The sequence below is a fragment of the Magnolia sinica genome, chromosome 19 (genome assembly GCF_029962835.1).
Source record: "Magnolia sinica isolate HGM2019 chromosome 19, MsV1, whole genome shotgun sequence".
In the NCBI taxonomy this organism is placed as follows: Eukaryota; Viridiplantae; Streptophyta; class Magnoliopsida; order Magnoliales; family Magnoliaceae; genus Magnolia; species Magnolia sinica.
The window spans coordinates 40,459,864-40,475,607 of record NC_080591.1 but is presented as its reverse complement, the minus strand read 5'-3'; the positions used below and the strand labels follow the sequence as shown (position 1 = coordinate 40,475,607).

Genomic DNA, 15,744 nt, shown 5'->3' with positions numbered 1-15,744 from the left:
TACCCATTTCCAACCCTACCAAATCCTAATCCAATTCTGACCCATCAATTCCCTTACCCTTTTTTCCTTCCCCCAAAACCCATCCCAAGCCCCCAAAACCCTTAGATCTAGAAGTCGGGCCCAAAGATCAACTTATGTTATTTCATGTTTTCTCGTAGAGATGTCATGGATAGGAAGACATCCATATGCCTCATATGATTATCCCTATTCAGACTCCCTTGCCTGTCAATATCTATCGTGTTATTCTCATCCGATTTACTTCGATAATCTATTGTCCTTCATAACACCCTGAGTCATACCCATCATCAAATGTGCCTTATAGTGATTCCTTTCAACACCCCTCCCGATGTTATGAACAATGACAGCTACGTGTCGGTTATTCAAAAGCATCATATCGCATGGAAATGTCAGCAATGGGCAACAGGCAACGGCTAAGAATGTTCAAGAGACACGGGAGAACCGATGAGAACCAAAAAAGGAGATTAGAGCATTCAAGGAAGATATTGGAAAAGAATTCAAGTAACTCAAGGAGGCGATAAGAGCTTGCTTGCTTCGAGCCCTTGGATGAACAAGAAAAGCGCTTTGGACTTCAATCCCTTGTCTCTGGAATTCTTAAGAACAACATGTTTGAAGCAAGTAAGGCGACTAAAGAGGAATCCATTGTCGGCTTGCTCGATGGGTCCATGTATACACCTGGTGACGGATCGACAGCTCGACCAAAGGAAGCGCCAATGAAAATGAATGATCAACCATCGAATGACAAAGAAGAGGAGATTGAAGGATAAACAAGTATGGACGATTTGATGGTCAAAAAGATGGATAGTGTCACAATTACCATGTTGCCATCTCCATGTCAATTAAGGCCCACATATCGAAAATCGACTGTGACAAAGGGGCTACAATCGGAATCTAGAACATGAAAGACCAACAAAAACCGAAAGAAAAAAATGGCACATATTTCAACACCGTATTATGCACAAGCTCCCCAGCATGCGTGTAAGTCCCCACCATCAACTGCCAACGAAGACTAAGAAGATCCGTTACAAACATGGTGTGCCATAACAATCATTGTGGAGCCGCAAAGGCCGTTAGCCCGTTACATAAAGAAAATGGCAATAACCATAACACGTCACAGGGTTGTAACAGTCATAATAGCGGTTATGGAAAAAATTACTCATAACGGCCTATTACTCCTCGTAAAGGCTGTAACGACCCCATAACAGTCTGTTATAGGGCAGATACAGGTTTTTCGAATTCTTTTCAATATAAGATAGACTGTAACAGCCATTACAAGGTCGTTAAGGTTGTTACGACTGTTACGGCCCGTATCATAAACGTAATGGTGGTAAATGTTACAGCCACTTACCATTACAAAATACCTTGGCTACTAGCGAGAATCTTCTCATGAGACTAAGACTACCAATTTAAACTCGATGATGAGTTTGTTTCAAAGACGGGTGGAATTGATACAACTAAATGGCCATGCAAGCTTATATAGATCAAGAATTTAAGAATCCAATATTCAAATTGTCCCGATTGATGATATGGACCAAATCCATAGTCTGATGATTAATTTGATGGGATCAATGGTTAGATTATATTGTGGGGTTTAGAGGGTCAATGGATGGTCATCATATTTTTAGGATTTATATGTTTTAGTCAGTTATAAGGGTTTGATTAAGTATTGAATAATTTTTCTTCTTTTTTTGTATTTTCATCACTTTTTTTGGTGGGCTACTTTTGGGGTCCCAGATTATGTTTGAATTCTATAAAATTGGCCCTGTTTGATAGGCCATTGAGTTAGCTTTCAAACAAGCCCAATATCATACAATTTTTACTCCATTTGAGTAAGTTATCGCCCATTTATATAGACCCATGCGATAGTGACAGGATTCAAGGGCATTTTGGTCATTTTCTGTTAGTAGGGCTTCTCTACTTGGTTTGAGTCTATATAAAGCTATGTTATGGAGTTGTAATGCATTATTATGATGATTTGAATAGAATTTCTTTATTGTTTCTTTAATTTAGAAGAGGATTTGGAAGGGGGGTCTTGTGATCTCTAGCACTTAGCTAGAGGATTCTTAGTGTTCTTCCCCACAATCTTGTTTACTTATCTTTGCTTGTTTGCATACTCTTCGGAGTTTGCTTTGGAGTTTGCATTGGATTCCTAACATAGATACAACGAAAAAGAGAAAGTAGTCTCAAAGAAAAGAAATCAGGTTTTCTTGCGCACATGTGGGTGGGATACGATTGCACCACTATCAAAACCCAATCCATGGAAGAAGAAAAAAAAAAAATTTGAGTCAAAGACGCCTGACTTAAGGAAGAAAGAGGAAATTGATCTTTTCAGTCATAAGGCACTATAAATGGTATTGTTATCCAGAGCAGAATATCAATGGTAGTAGCTTCTTCTAATACAACTATAAAATCCACATTGACAGAACAGGGCCCAATCGAAAGAGAATTGCATCTACAAAACCCTATGACACTTTCTTTTTTTTTTTGAAAAGCACTTCAAAATGCATCAAATGCCGCTAGGGATTTTGCCCAAAAAAAAAAAAAAGCCAAAGATGAAAGAAGAAAGAAGAATACCTGACATCTCTGTCCCTGATCTCGTTCTCATGTTCTCGTTCTCTATCTCTTGCTTCCCTATCTCTATCTTTTGCCTCCCTATCTCTACTACTCCTTCCCCTCTCTGTTTCTCTCTCGACATCCCTCTCATGCCTTCTCGAGCGGCTGCTGCTTCTTCGGGATCTCTCCCTCTCCCTCTCTCTGTCCCTCTCTCTATCCTTATCTCTTTCTCCACCTCGGTCCCTGTCCTTGTCGTAATCTCTCTCTGCATCTCTACCGCTCCTGTGGCGGTGATCCTTGGCAGGTCGCTCCTTCGCCCTATCGTCCCTCTCTTTCATTTCCCCGTTGTGCGCTTCCACAGGCCTCAACCTTTTGGTGCTCCTGCTATCAGCTAAAGATCCATTGCCTTTGCCTTCATCATCATCGTAGCGATGGCGATGATGATGTTGATGATGCCTATAGCTTTTGTGTGGCTTTTCGCTTCCGTCTATCTTCTCCGAAGCCGGCTTGCGCTGGACTTCGGCGCTCTGTTCAACGGTTTTCTCCAGATAATCGTACTCGTCAAAATCCATCTCTCTCTCTCTCTCTCTCTCAAGTGTTTTTAAAACATAAGACGGAAGCTGGATGACCTAGCTCCTTATACTTCCTTTGGCTCGGGAGCTGGGCATCCGAGTCGAGTCGACATCCGACCCCAATTTGAAATCGATCTGACCTGAACTCGACCCGACTCGGTACCGAGTCCAGCACTGGCCCAATCCAAGTCCGGATCTAGCCAACCCGGACCGAGTCTGAATCTGGCCTGCAACCCAAACCGAGTTCGATCCAGTCACATGGACTCAGTCGAGTCGAATCATTACCAAGTTGGGTCAAGTTGACTTTTTTCATATTTGTATCCCCATTTGGTACTGAACTTGAGTTGAGTTGTTCATGATAAATATTGTTAAAAGTAATTTGTAAAAAGAAAAAAACAAACAAATTGAATAAAACATTGTCAAAATTTAAAAGTATGTTCGGATGAAGTTATACATACAAACCATTCATTCATTCAATATACTCTGTATGATAAATGTGTTTGTGACGTGTAACCCGAGTAACACGGTCTATAATAATAACCACATCCTTCATTCCTTAAATCTCATATGATTGGCTGGTTGCGTTTGTTTATCTTCATTCCTTAATTATTTATGTTATCTCAACCTAACCAAATATTATTTCTTTCAAAATTCACACTTACACATATGTTATTGGAAAATGATCCATTGGCAGATATTTGAGATTATAGAACCAAAGTCTATTACTAGGATGGAAAGATAAAGTTCCAATATAAGTTGGGTGGAAAACAATTTGTATTACATTTGGATTAATGAGGAGGAGACGCTGGCCCATATAGCAAAGCTCCTCTAGAAGTCAAAGATTTATGTTGAGTCATTTTCGACTTAAATACAAAGGCTTCAACTCCTTCCCATACAACCAATACAACTAGGCATAGAAGATATAAAAGTGGGCCTATCGTAAATGAAGAAGGGTCAAGCAGAGGAATAGCCATCACACTTAGTAGACCAAAATCATCATTTTGGATCTCTTTTTACAACTTGGATTGTGAGATAACTCTAGCCTGAGTCCGAGTCGGAGGTGTCTGAAAGATTGTTGTTTATCTCTTCTGAAACGAATGGTGGAGATGTCTTTCCATCGTCCCCATTCATAGATTTAACAAGTTTTTTCAACCTCTATTATAATTCAATTTGTACGGGATTCCCAACCACCTATAAAATGCAGCGAGACTTTTAATAAACTTTGATGATTTATCGCCTGGCTTATATCCCATACCAGTGCATCCTTCGGCGTCATGTTGTCTTAGAGGGGGTGGATGCTGTTTGGTCCCAAATGACAATTACATACTTTATTTTATGAATTCTTTACTATCTTGTTTAGAGATGTACACGAACCGAGTTAGCTCAATTAGCTCGCTAGACTCGACTCGAAAAGGCTCGATTCGGCTCGGTTCGAAACTGAGTTTGAGCCGAGTCAAACTAAAATTTTGAGCTCGAAAAAATTTCAAGCCGAGTTCGAACTTACCCGAGCTCGACTCGACTCGACTCAGATCGAACCCCAACTCGAATTGAACTCAGATCGAACCAATTCAGTGACTCAGTTATTTTTATATTGATGTTGCTCAGTAAGTGTTTGATGAAGTGACTCAACTAAGTGGCGATTGGTGGCGGGGAAGGTATGGATATGAAACAAATGCCCTTTATCTTGATTTTATGTTGCCTATTGAGTGTATGATGAAATACTTGTAAACTGATGTTGTTGTTTTACATTTCATAAGAATTTGAAGATGCACTCATGTGTTTGAGAAAATGCCGCAAAGGCTCGATCTTGGCTCGAACTCGGCTCGAACTGTTGACCAAACCGAGTCGAGCTGGCCAGTCAAGCTAGAGGACCAAGCCAAGCCGAGTTCAAGCTATGGTCAGCAAGTGGCCGAGCCAAGTTGAGTTGTGCCAAGCTCGACTCGATTCAACTCGTGTACACCTCTAATCTTGTTCTTCTTGTTCCCTTAATTGTTTACATTATTCATCTCTAAGTGTGGCGGCTCTTCCTCTGCTTGGCCTTTCTTCATTTATAATAGGCCCACTTCTATATCTTACATGGTTGGTTATATCGATTGTAGGGGAAGGAGTGGAAACCTTTGTATTTGAGTCGAGAATGGCGCGAAATAATTCTTAGACTTTTGGAGGAGCTTTACTATATGGGGCAACGTCTCCTCCCCGATAAACCAAATGTATTTTTAACCGATTTATTTTATTTACAAGTTATTTTCCACACAACTTGCTTTACAACTTTATCTTTCCTTCATAGAAGTATAATTGGGCTCCATATTCTCAAATATCTATCGATGGGTCATCTTCCAACAACATATATAGTGTGTGAATTTTAAAAGAAATAATATTTGGTTAGGTTAAGACAACATAAATAATTAATGAATGAAGATAAACCAACGTACCCAGCCAACCATATAAGACTTGAATAACATTAAGTCATTTAAAAGTATAAATGAAATATGCGAAATATTTAATATATATATATATATATATATATATATTATAAAATACATAAGTTGATAAGTATAGAAAATATCCATCCACCCATCAAATGACAATTCAAGTCAACAAATAATAATTGTTAAATTATTATAAGCAAATGCAAGGGAAATAGAAGGTACAATATCACCATACTTCATGCAATTGTTGCAGGTGCTATCTCATCCTACTTCTCACTGTCCTATTCCTTAAACTCCTCATCAAAAGAGCTGCCTTTTCTCCAGATCGGATGCAACCAATCATGTGTACAAATGAGCACTTCAAATGATTCAAGTGTGAGCTTCGATACTTGGTCACGACCCTACTCCCCATGTTAAAAGCAGATTCTGATGCCACAATTGAAATTGGAATTGACAATTTGTCTCATGTCATTAACAAGAGTACAAGGTACTGTGATTCACGAGTTTTCGACTTCCACCAGTCTAAAGCATCAAAACATCAAATTCTAGAACATCGAGTTATGTTTGAGTTGTTTGTGTTTGGGTTTCAACTTTTACCATGATAGACATGAAGTCGTCAATCGTGTTTTGTTGTGTAGCAACACTTGAGGAGTATGACCTACGGTATTGTCTTTTACGACCTCCAAAGTTTATACTCATAAATTATACAGATCTCCGATTGCATCATGAATCTTATCAATCTTCTCACCATATAACATTTTAACAATGAATATAACCATGAACATCTTGTATTAAGGATATAAAAAACAACTGCAACGACTATTACTAAATTGTACTGAAACCAATACTTATCAAACTTAAACTACATGCCTATAATCATTATTTGTAAAAAGTTTGGTCCACTATAGCTTTTGTGCAAGACATCCTCTACTTTCTAAAATTTTGGCAGAAATATATTTATTGTTGGATACTTACTTCCTGAAAATATCTTCGTTGTGTCAAAAAAATGAAAGAAATTATGAACTACTTTAATTATTGTCTAATCATCATCAAAAGGCAACCACTGATATGCACTATCACACTTCACATAGTAAGATAATGCATATCTGAAAGCTATCGCTGAATTCAACATTTCATAAGATGAATTCAACATTTCGTAAGATAAATTTCAACATGTCATGACATTTAGTTTCATTGTTCTCTTAGATGACAAATTTAACTGTTTCACAATCTTATTTCATGTATTTAATTGTAAAGGTGACTCACACATATACTTCACACACTCTCTTATGTTCTCGATCATTGGCTCAATTGTTTTAAGTCCATCTTGCACGATCAAGTTTCGGATGTGGGCACAATACCTAACAAGAAATAATTTCTCATCGAAATACAAGTAATCGGTGGCCCTAAACTGGTTCCGTAAAATCATTATCATACCATCGTTTGCAAATGCATTGTGTAAAGTTATCAAGGAGAATTTCTTCTTAATGCCCCCACTCCACAAGGCATTTATAGGTGCAACTTGAAATTATCAAACCAGTGGTGAAGAGGCACAAGATAATGAAAGTTTATAACTTTTTTGTATAACCTCTATTCGACATTAACGTAGCGGGTAGTTGGCGACATATACCTCTTTCGTTGATTGGATGTCATCCACAGATCTGATAACAGGATGATTTGGGAAATCGATGCCAACTGTCTTTTCAACTTGACATTCTTGCTCGCATATATCCTCATGCACACTCTCTTTATTGTCATATGGGAGACCTTATCGTATCCGGGGTTAAGGCCTTTGATTAATTTGACAAAAGATGGACTCTTGGCCATCTAAAATGGATTTTAATCTATAATAATAAATCTGACTGTCAACTCATTCACATGGTTCATGTTATACTTATAGGTGGACAAGGTACCTTGTAATGGATCTACCACATATTGGGTAAATAAAAGTGTATGTTGGCCTGGGGTCCGGCTTCTCACTTTTTTATGACACTTTAATAGGTGTTTTTCCGGAGTTGTGGTTGACCCGTCTACTTGTTTAGCATATTAAGCCCTGCAATACTTGCATTGTATCTTTACCATGTCGTTCTTTAAGGTTATTTCTTAAAATATTCTCATATTATCAATCTTTTGTTCTCCTTTTACTGAACTTTGAGATATATTAATCTCAATGGGCACATCTTTATCTTATATAGTGTAATCCTTTATTATAGACCTAATCCTTTATTTAATATCATCAGTGAAGTGACTGACAAACCAGTAGGGGTATTGGGAATTTCCTTACTAGTCATTTACTAATTGAAAGATATTAAATTAGCCTAGCACCATGATACTTTAAAAGTATATACTAAATCCTAAATTAGTCACTCATCTAAGGTTGGATAGATTATAATATTTTTATATTCTCATTTAAACGCCACGTCAAAATTCCAACAACATCTCCATATGTATCTTCAGATAAGTTAATCTTTCATTTTATTCTCATACCAAATATCTAAGCAATGCAAAGATATTTGATATGAGAAATAAAAAGGAAGAAACATATCCAAAGATAAGTGGAGAGATGGAGCGCAGAACAGGCATGAGGATTTAATATACGTTATATGAATGCATACTAGTTATCTAACCTTAAACTATTCAAAATGGGACAATTTGAGCGATTCCTATGCAACTAAAAACATACCATATCTATTCTTAGTCACATAGAAATCTTCAAATGTGCAACTAATTGTCTAATTTAGAAAAATAGATCACATTAGGCTTATTGTCTAATGCACAATAATAAGCTAAGCAATAAGCAATGTAATACATAATTCAAAAATATAAACCACTAATTGTCTAATTCACAAGAAATAAATCACAATAGGCTAAATGTCTAATGCACAATAATAAGCTAAGCAACAAGGGGTTAGGGGAATAAGGATTTAAGTTTAGGTTCAGGTTTAGCTGTTTAGGGTTTAAGGATTAGGGTTTAGGATATATGTTTATGGTATAGGGTTTAGGGTTTAGGTATTTGGATTTGGGTTTAGGGTTTAGAATTTGGAAGTGGCTTAACTCGAGCTAGCCAGCTTGAACGTACCACACCGAGCCCCATCGCACCCGAGGCAGTTCGAATGCACTACACAGAACCGCGCCACACCCAAGCCAACCCATACACATCACAGCCAGACCAGACATAGCCGACCCATTTCAATTTAGACATTCATCCCTACCGGATCCTAATTTCACAAAAACCCTAAATTAGAGATGAATAGATGAAAATCATCAAAATAGAACTATAGAAAATTTAAAATTACCTTGATTAGACAGTTAGCCAAGTGGGTGTAAAAGAGTTGCTGCCTGAGTTGATATAAGCGGCCACGCTATGGTAGTTATCGAGTTGGGACAAACAAACAGTCAGGGCCATGTGTCATGCAGGAGATGTAGGGAGTGGAGAGAGAGAGAGAGAGAGAGAGAGAGAGAGAGAGAGAGAGAGAGAGGGTGGCCAGGTAATGGTGGGTGGTTGCTAGACTCAGGAGAGGAGGAGAGAGGGAGAGAGGTCAGTGACTCAGGTCAGGTGCGAGCGACGGGTAGGTAAGTTATATTAGTTTTTTTTTTTGTTTTTTTTAATATATATATAGTACCTGAACCTGAGTCGAGTCGGGTTTCAAATCAAGTTGAGTCAAAACTGAGTCAAATTTCGGGTTGAGTCGAGTCGAGTCAATAGGTGACCCGGACTCAACTCAGTTTGAGTTCGGATTGAGTGAATTCTACTCAGTTCGGATCGACTCACACACTCGATTCGGGTTGACTCACCCACTTGGTTCAGATCTAGTCAGGTATGAATGAGTCAGACAAGTTGAGTCTGTCGAGTCGACTTGTCCTATGCCTAACTCTAGGCTCGGTACAGTTTATTCGGGTCCATTACCTCTATTGTTTGGATTCGGCCCGGGTGTAGACCCACAACACATGGGAAGGCACTGGATTCGCTCGTTTTAACAGCTTGTATTTAGAATGAATGGAATAATAAATACAGTATAGCCAGGCCGACCCAAAAAAATCAGGCAGCAAGGCTGCTGGATGGTGGGCAGCAAGGTGGGTAGGTCCCACTAGATGGATGGTCTGGATGTTTCATTCATCATCAGGTGGGCCACACACATCATCACAAAAAGAGAGAGAGAGAGAGAGAGAGAGAGAGAGAGGAAGATCAGCCATGGGAGGGGTCTCTGCCACTATGAGTCCCTTCAAACAAATCCAAATCGTACATCATGGGCTCCATGCATGCATGGGCCCTACATCAAAAAAATTCTGAGGTGGGGATGCCATCCCCACCATGAAATTAGGGTCTAGATGACCCATCAAAGCCATGGATTCAAATAAATCATCATGATGCGGTCCATGGAGAATGGCCACATCATAGATCATGCATGCAACAAGGGTGGGTCATTGGCCACACCTAAGAGATCAAGTAGGATCTCCACCATTGATTGGTGGGTCCTACATGCCCCCATACAAGAAAATCAAAGATCTAGGTAAGAAAGCATCAAAACTAACCCTAGAGAAGCACCCACCTCAAATCTCCTTCTTCTTCTTCCACCCTTAGGTTTTATTGCTCCAAATGAAAGGTTTTAATGGTTGAGATGAGTTTGGGATGGTTGGATTTGGAGAGATCAAGCTAGAAAGTGGCTGAAAATGGAGATGGGTTTTGGCTCTCCAAGGTGGGACGTCCAAGCTCTAGTAATGGAGAAAGTGAGAGAGAATGGGAGGGAGAGAGATGTAGGGAGGTAATCATGAGAGTGAAAGAAGGCATGACTTGCTTGCCATCATGAGATGTAAGAGGCATGGGGCTAGCAATCATAACTTGTAAGAAGCATGGGAGGCCAGATCTAGGGTGATGTCATCCTAGCCTAGGTAGACTAGGGTGATGTCATCATCATGATTGGTTGCTAGAGAATCTACTTGGACACTTCAGGTCCCGTAACAAGCGATTAATGGCCGGGATAATGCACGGGCTGGATCTCTCAATCTAAGTGTCGGATTGGCGCACGAGACACGGCGTTGGAACTATGGCAACGGTGCGGTCGCAATGGCATAGGTCTCAGGTTGAGTCGACTCGGGTTTACAGGATGCGACTCAGGGTCTCTCGCAAATGTTATCTACAGGTCGCGGGTCTTCGAAATTTGACGGGAAGGATCGAGGGATCCTAAGAAATAGAATGGTACTAGAATACAGGCCTGACAACCCACTTGATGTCTGCATCAGATCTGCATAGTACATTGTCTTTCATAGAACATTTTAGTACATGAGCTCAAAAATCAAGCTGATCCGAATTTTAGGTAGGTTGCACCACACGAATAGTAGAAATTGAATATTTACCATTAAAGACTCCCTATGGGTCTACCACGATGTATCTGATTTATTGAGTCCGTACATCATCCTTTGAACAGCCCATTGCATGGTATAGTTTCAAAAAAATCAGGTTGATCCAAAGTCCACCTAGGCCGTACCACCTGAAACAGTAAGGAACGAACTCTTATAACTAAAATTTTCCTAAGGCCCACATTAATGATGTAATGTATACCCATACCATCCATCAACTTTACCGGATTGTTGGAGTGGATCCTAACCTAAGGTGAGTCACACACAACTCAACCTCATAGGAAATCCCCATGGACTCCACCGCATAGGACTCATTGTGAATTCCATTGGTGTGTGAGCCCAAGAACGTTAAGGCCCATTTTGAGTGAACACCATGTCGGCCCATCAGTGGTAGCCTTGTTTGGGTCAACCATTGGGCCTCTTCGGCAAGAGTTTGTGATCTTCATGTGTTGAATGTATGCTATCTTGAATCATGTAAAATTGTGTTGTGTGTGCGGTCAGACCAAAATTGTGTGGGATTGGGTTGCTGCCCTAGATTAGATAATTATATAACGAGTGGATAGCCCTTGACCACTTGGCACTTTGACTGGAGTGCGGCCCCAAGCAATAGGATCGTGTGACTTGTGTTTAAATCCTTAAACATGTTCAATTATAACAAATATGTAGACTCTAGTGGTGTGAGGGTGTGATATACCTATTTGGCCCATTAATCATATGGGTATTTGATGTATGTATGGCCACCTAATCATAGGCAATGGTGGAGTATATGTAGTCATCTTACTGTATGAATGTGAAATGCACACAAGGCCACCTAACCGTCTAAAATCAAGTAGCATTGATGGCCATCCAACTACTCAACCACATGCTTATAAGCATAGGCATGGCAATTCGAACCATATACAATCAAATTGTACATGTGGATTTTCTAAGTCATGTGAATTATGATGTACAACTTGATGATAAAGTGGACATCAATTTGGTATAGCATGACATAATTATGGACCTAATATTATGCTCGTTAATAAGGTGGAAGTGGGGACCACTAAACTATATGTGATGTGATTAAATGTGGCCCTTGGTCCATTCATCATGTGTACTAAATCAAGATTATTAGCCATGTGACGTGTGAGGCGGTTGTTGCCTAAGACTTAGCGTAATTAGTGTAGCCTTGTATTCGTGTGTAGGATTATGCTTGTTCAATTATGTTTGGATATTTTGAAATGTTGACACTAGATCATGATAGTAATCATATACATGCTAAACTATGTGAAATTGTGGTACTTACCGCCCGACCATGTGAAAGTTTAATAAAGTGGTTGCCCCATTATGCAAGCTATGGTATAGTAAAAATAAGTAACCATCTGACCTTAAATCCTTTATCATGGCAAGTAGAGTGACATTTGTGTGGCCACTCAACCATATGGACTTCTGATAATGGAATGGCCATAGGACCATGTGGGCATATGAGAATTGTGTGGTCACTCCAGACTTGTGAACTATGCCGATGGTGCAACCTCTTGGGTATGTGAACTTAGGACGTGTGTCAAATTGATTGTTGGACCCATCTTATTAATAGTATTGGGCTTGATTTGTGGACTCCACTAATATGTTCACAATGACATTAGAGTGGTGGGCCTATTAGCCTTAAAGCCCACCTTGAGTGGATCCCTTGTGAGCCCATTAGCGGTAAACCTATCGGGCCCATAAGTTACTTCTTCTTACTAAGAATGTAAGACTCCATGAGAAGTGCATATTGGGCCTATATTTTGGCTTCTTGGTAAGTGCATGAGATACTCCTTGTGATGTGTGTATGCCAAGTTGTATTTGGACCTTGTGAATGAATTATGATTGAGTCCTTGAATGAACCATTTGTGGTAATCAAATGGACCACCAAACAAGTCAAAAGGTTAGGATGTAGTGACCCACTAACTAGCTCATTCAAGTGTGGCAATGAACTGGGCCTTAGTCCACTTGGGATGATAGATAGACTTGTTGAGAGGTTGGATTGAAAGCGAATTAGAATGTGGTGCGGGCACATGTACGGTAATTGTGTAATGTGATACTTGTGGTGATGATGATGCGTATATGGTTAGATGTGATGATTGTATTGTATGGTAATGCTAATTTATGTTTATATGCTTGAATGGTGTTCAATTGGACGTAAGGACTAAGTGGACTACCTTATGTATCACCTCGAGTCATAGACAGTGCACCTAGCGCCGTATGATGACGTGACACTTATGTACCCACTTCCTACGGAACTGATGAGGTGAACCACGTAACTCTTAACCGTGAATGAGTATGTTGGTGATACAAACTAGCTTTCGAATAGCTATAGATCTTTATATGTGGATTTGATACATGTTATGGTATGTGCTCATTCCTTGCACATGTTTGATATACAGTCTGTTGTGGTGACACTGTATAAGGTTTCGACCATGTGATTGGTGCCGAGTGATGGATTGATCGTAGTTGTGCTATTGTGTGGTTGGTGAACACTTGTGACGCAGAAGTGTGGACACTCGCATAGTCCCATGATCATGAGGGAGAGTGCACATTATACCATTATTTTGCCATGTTGGTATTGTGATCATTTTTGATTCGTCTAATGATATTTGTGCATATTGCATATGCACACATGCATACATGTACATGCATCATGGATGAAGAGTACATGGTGTGCATAGTTTGATCATATGGAGATCATATGCATGTGGTAGAGGATGTTGGTGTGGGGTGCACATGATGGAGTATATGGTAGAGGATGTTGGTGCGGGGTGCACATGATGGAGTATGTGCGAATGTTGTCTAGTCCGAGAGACCGAGGGCACAATCCTTGGGTGGAAGTCCCTAAGTGAATACATCAGGCACAGTCCCTGGGTTGAAGTCCCTAAGCAAATATATTGGGCACAGTCCCTAAGTTGAAGTCCCCAAAGCTTACTTGATGTTACATTTAATTTATGTTTATGCCGATGCTGATATTACATGTATATCCTTTCCACGATGAGGGTGGATTGCAGATCAGAGGTGTGGTTGGTAGAGGAGCTCAATTGGTTTTAGGGTTGCCTCGTATGCATATGTGGCTTACATGCATAACATTGCTTGAGTGCAATTATATTGCATAGTGTGCTTGTGGATTATCATTGCATTTTGCATAGCATCCTCATGAGATGGATGAACAACATAGAAACATCGTGGTTATATTGATGAGACTATGACAACGACATTGTGATTAATATTTGTGGGCATCGGAAATTTGAGTTTCTTATACTGGGTCCCAGACCCCTCGGTGAAATTTCCTAAACCTCGAGTGGTACCCTCGAGCCTCATCGGCAAGACTGGGACGGATGTCATGGGTCACCTAGTGCCGAAGACTATTGTGTGCCTGATTCCTGTCGACGTGGTCGGGTGAGAAGAGATTCGGCCACGCCTAGCTGAAGAGTTGGAGCGAATGTGGTTGGGTTTAATGAACCCCCAAAATGGGTCCACTATCAGCATGCCGGGTAGGTATTGACATGGCTATAAGCCCCCCACTGACAGGGCAGGTATGCGAGGCCTTTATTCAACAAGTTTCGGACTTGTTCTGGAAACTTGGCCCCGGTGATTCCTAGTGATGATAATTGTATTGTGATGTGGACTTTTAAAGGAGGATTTACATGCCTGCATACATCCAACATACCTTTGCATATCATCACTTGCATTGCATCCTATCCTCTTGGCTTTATGTAGCATTACTTAGTCACTGTGCTTCAGCTTGTGTACTCTAATATTTGATTTTTACTACATGCTTGTACACTACGCACACACGAGTGTACTCACTAGGCTTTTTGCCTAAGCCTCCTATTTCCCATTTTTATTAGGGCAGGAGTAGCTTGGAGGACATCGCTTTCTCGATTTGTTGTATCTATTTTGTGATTTAGCAATATTGACGTTGTGTACCTTTTGGAAAGCCATTGTACTTGTAACCATCAAGATTTATAATAGAGGTTGTTACTTTGTATTGTGATTACGGATCATTATGATCAGGTATTATTATTAAAAAAAATTCAATAAAAAATCTTCCTTGTGGTGCGCCGAACTCGGGACTTGGTGTGTGGAAGTTGAGTGCCGGATTCATCGCATTACGGAAGCTGTCTGTCCCCGGATTTGGGGTGTGACAAGTTTGGTGCATAAATGCAACCTACTTCACTCCCAAAATTACTACACTCGTAATTTTTTCTTTCATTATCTCAAGGTTTTCCTAGGGTCACCTTAACAACCTGATACAATTATTATAATTTTCATGGGCTATTACAACAAAACACACTTTGTGATTTTCATAGGATCACCATAAACAAACCCGCTGAGATTTCCAGGCTATGTCAGAAAAACCTAAACAGAAATGAATATAAAGACTGTACTTATCTTCGATTGGCGAGTTGAAGTCGTAGCTGTAGCTTGAATGCAGTGATCTTCTTCTTGGGATATAGATGAAGTCATGTATGAGTTCAACCCAAAAGAATATAGGAATGTATAAAGTATTCAATATGAAACAAAAACCCTAAGTGCTACAAATTCAATTCTCTTGATCTCAAGTAAGGTTTGGATTACTCTAATAAAGACAGTTAAAGCATCTTGAGAAAGAGAATGAAATAAGCTAAAACAAAAGATTAGAATTACGCTAAAAAAGTTTAAAAGGGGCCTGGCTTTCTCTCTTAAAAAGATGGATTTTCTCACTAACTTCCGTTGTATAAATGAATGAGAGAAGCCCTTTATTTATAGTCATAGATTTTGGAAATTCGACTCGCCTGAGTGTCGGTTCGGCTAGCTGGATT

General features: G+C 39.7%; 1 protein-coding gene across 2 annotated transcripts in view; it reads right to left on the bottom strand.

Moving 5' to 3' along the window:
* LOC131234422 (uncharacterized) overlaps positions 1 to 3,196 on the bottom strand; it is a 52,460-nt gene extending 49,264 nt beyond the window's left edge. The window contains exon 1 of one of the 2 annotated variants that reach the window (XM_058231281.1): positions 2,593 to 3,196. In XM_058231281.1, the coding sequence (XP_058087264.1) occupies positions 2,593 to 3,143 (551 nt within the window). In that variant the 5' untranslated portion in view covers positions 3,144 to 3,196. The remainder of the gene's footprint in view (positions 1 to 2,592) is intronic. The other variant, XM_058231280.1, reaches the window with a different exon arrangement.
* Positions 3,197 to 15,744: the final 12,548 nt, after the last annotated feature.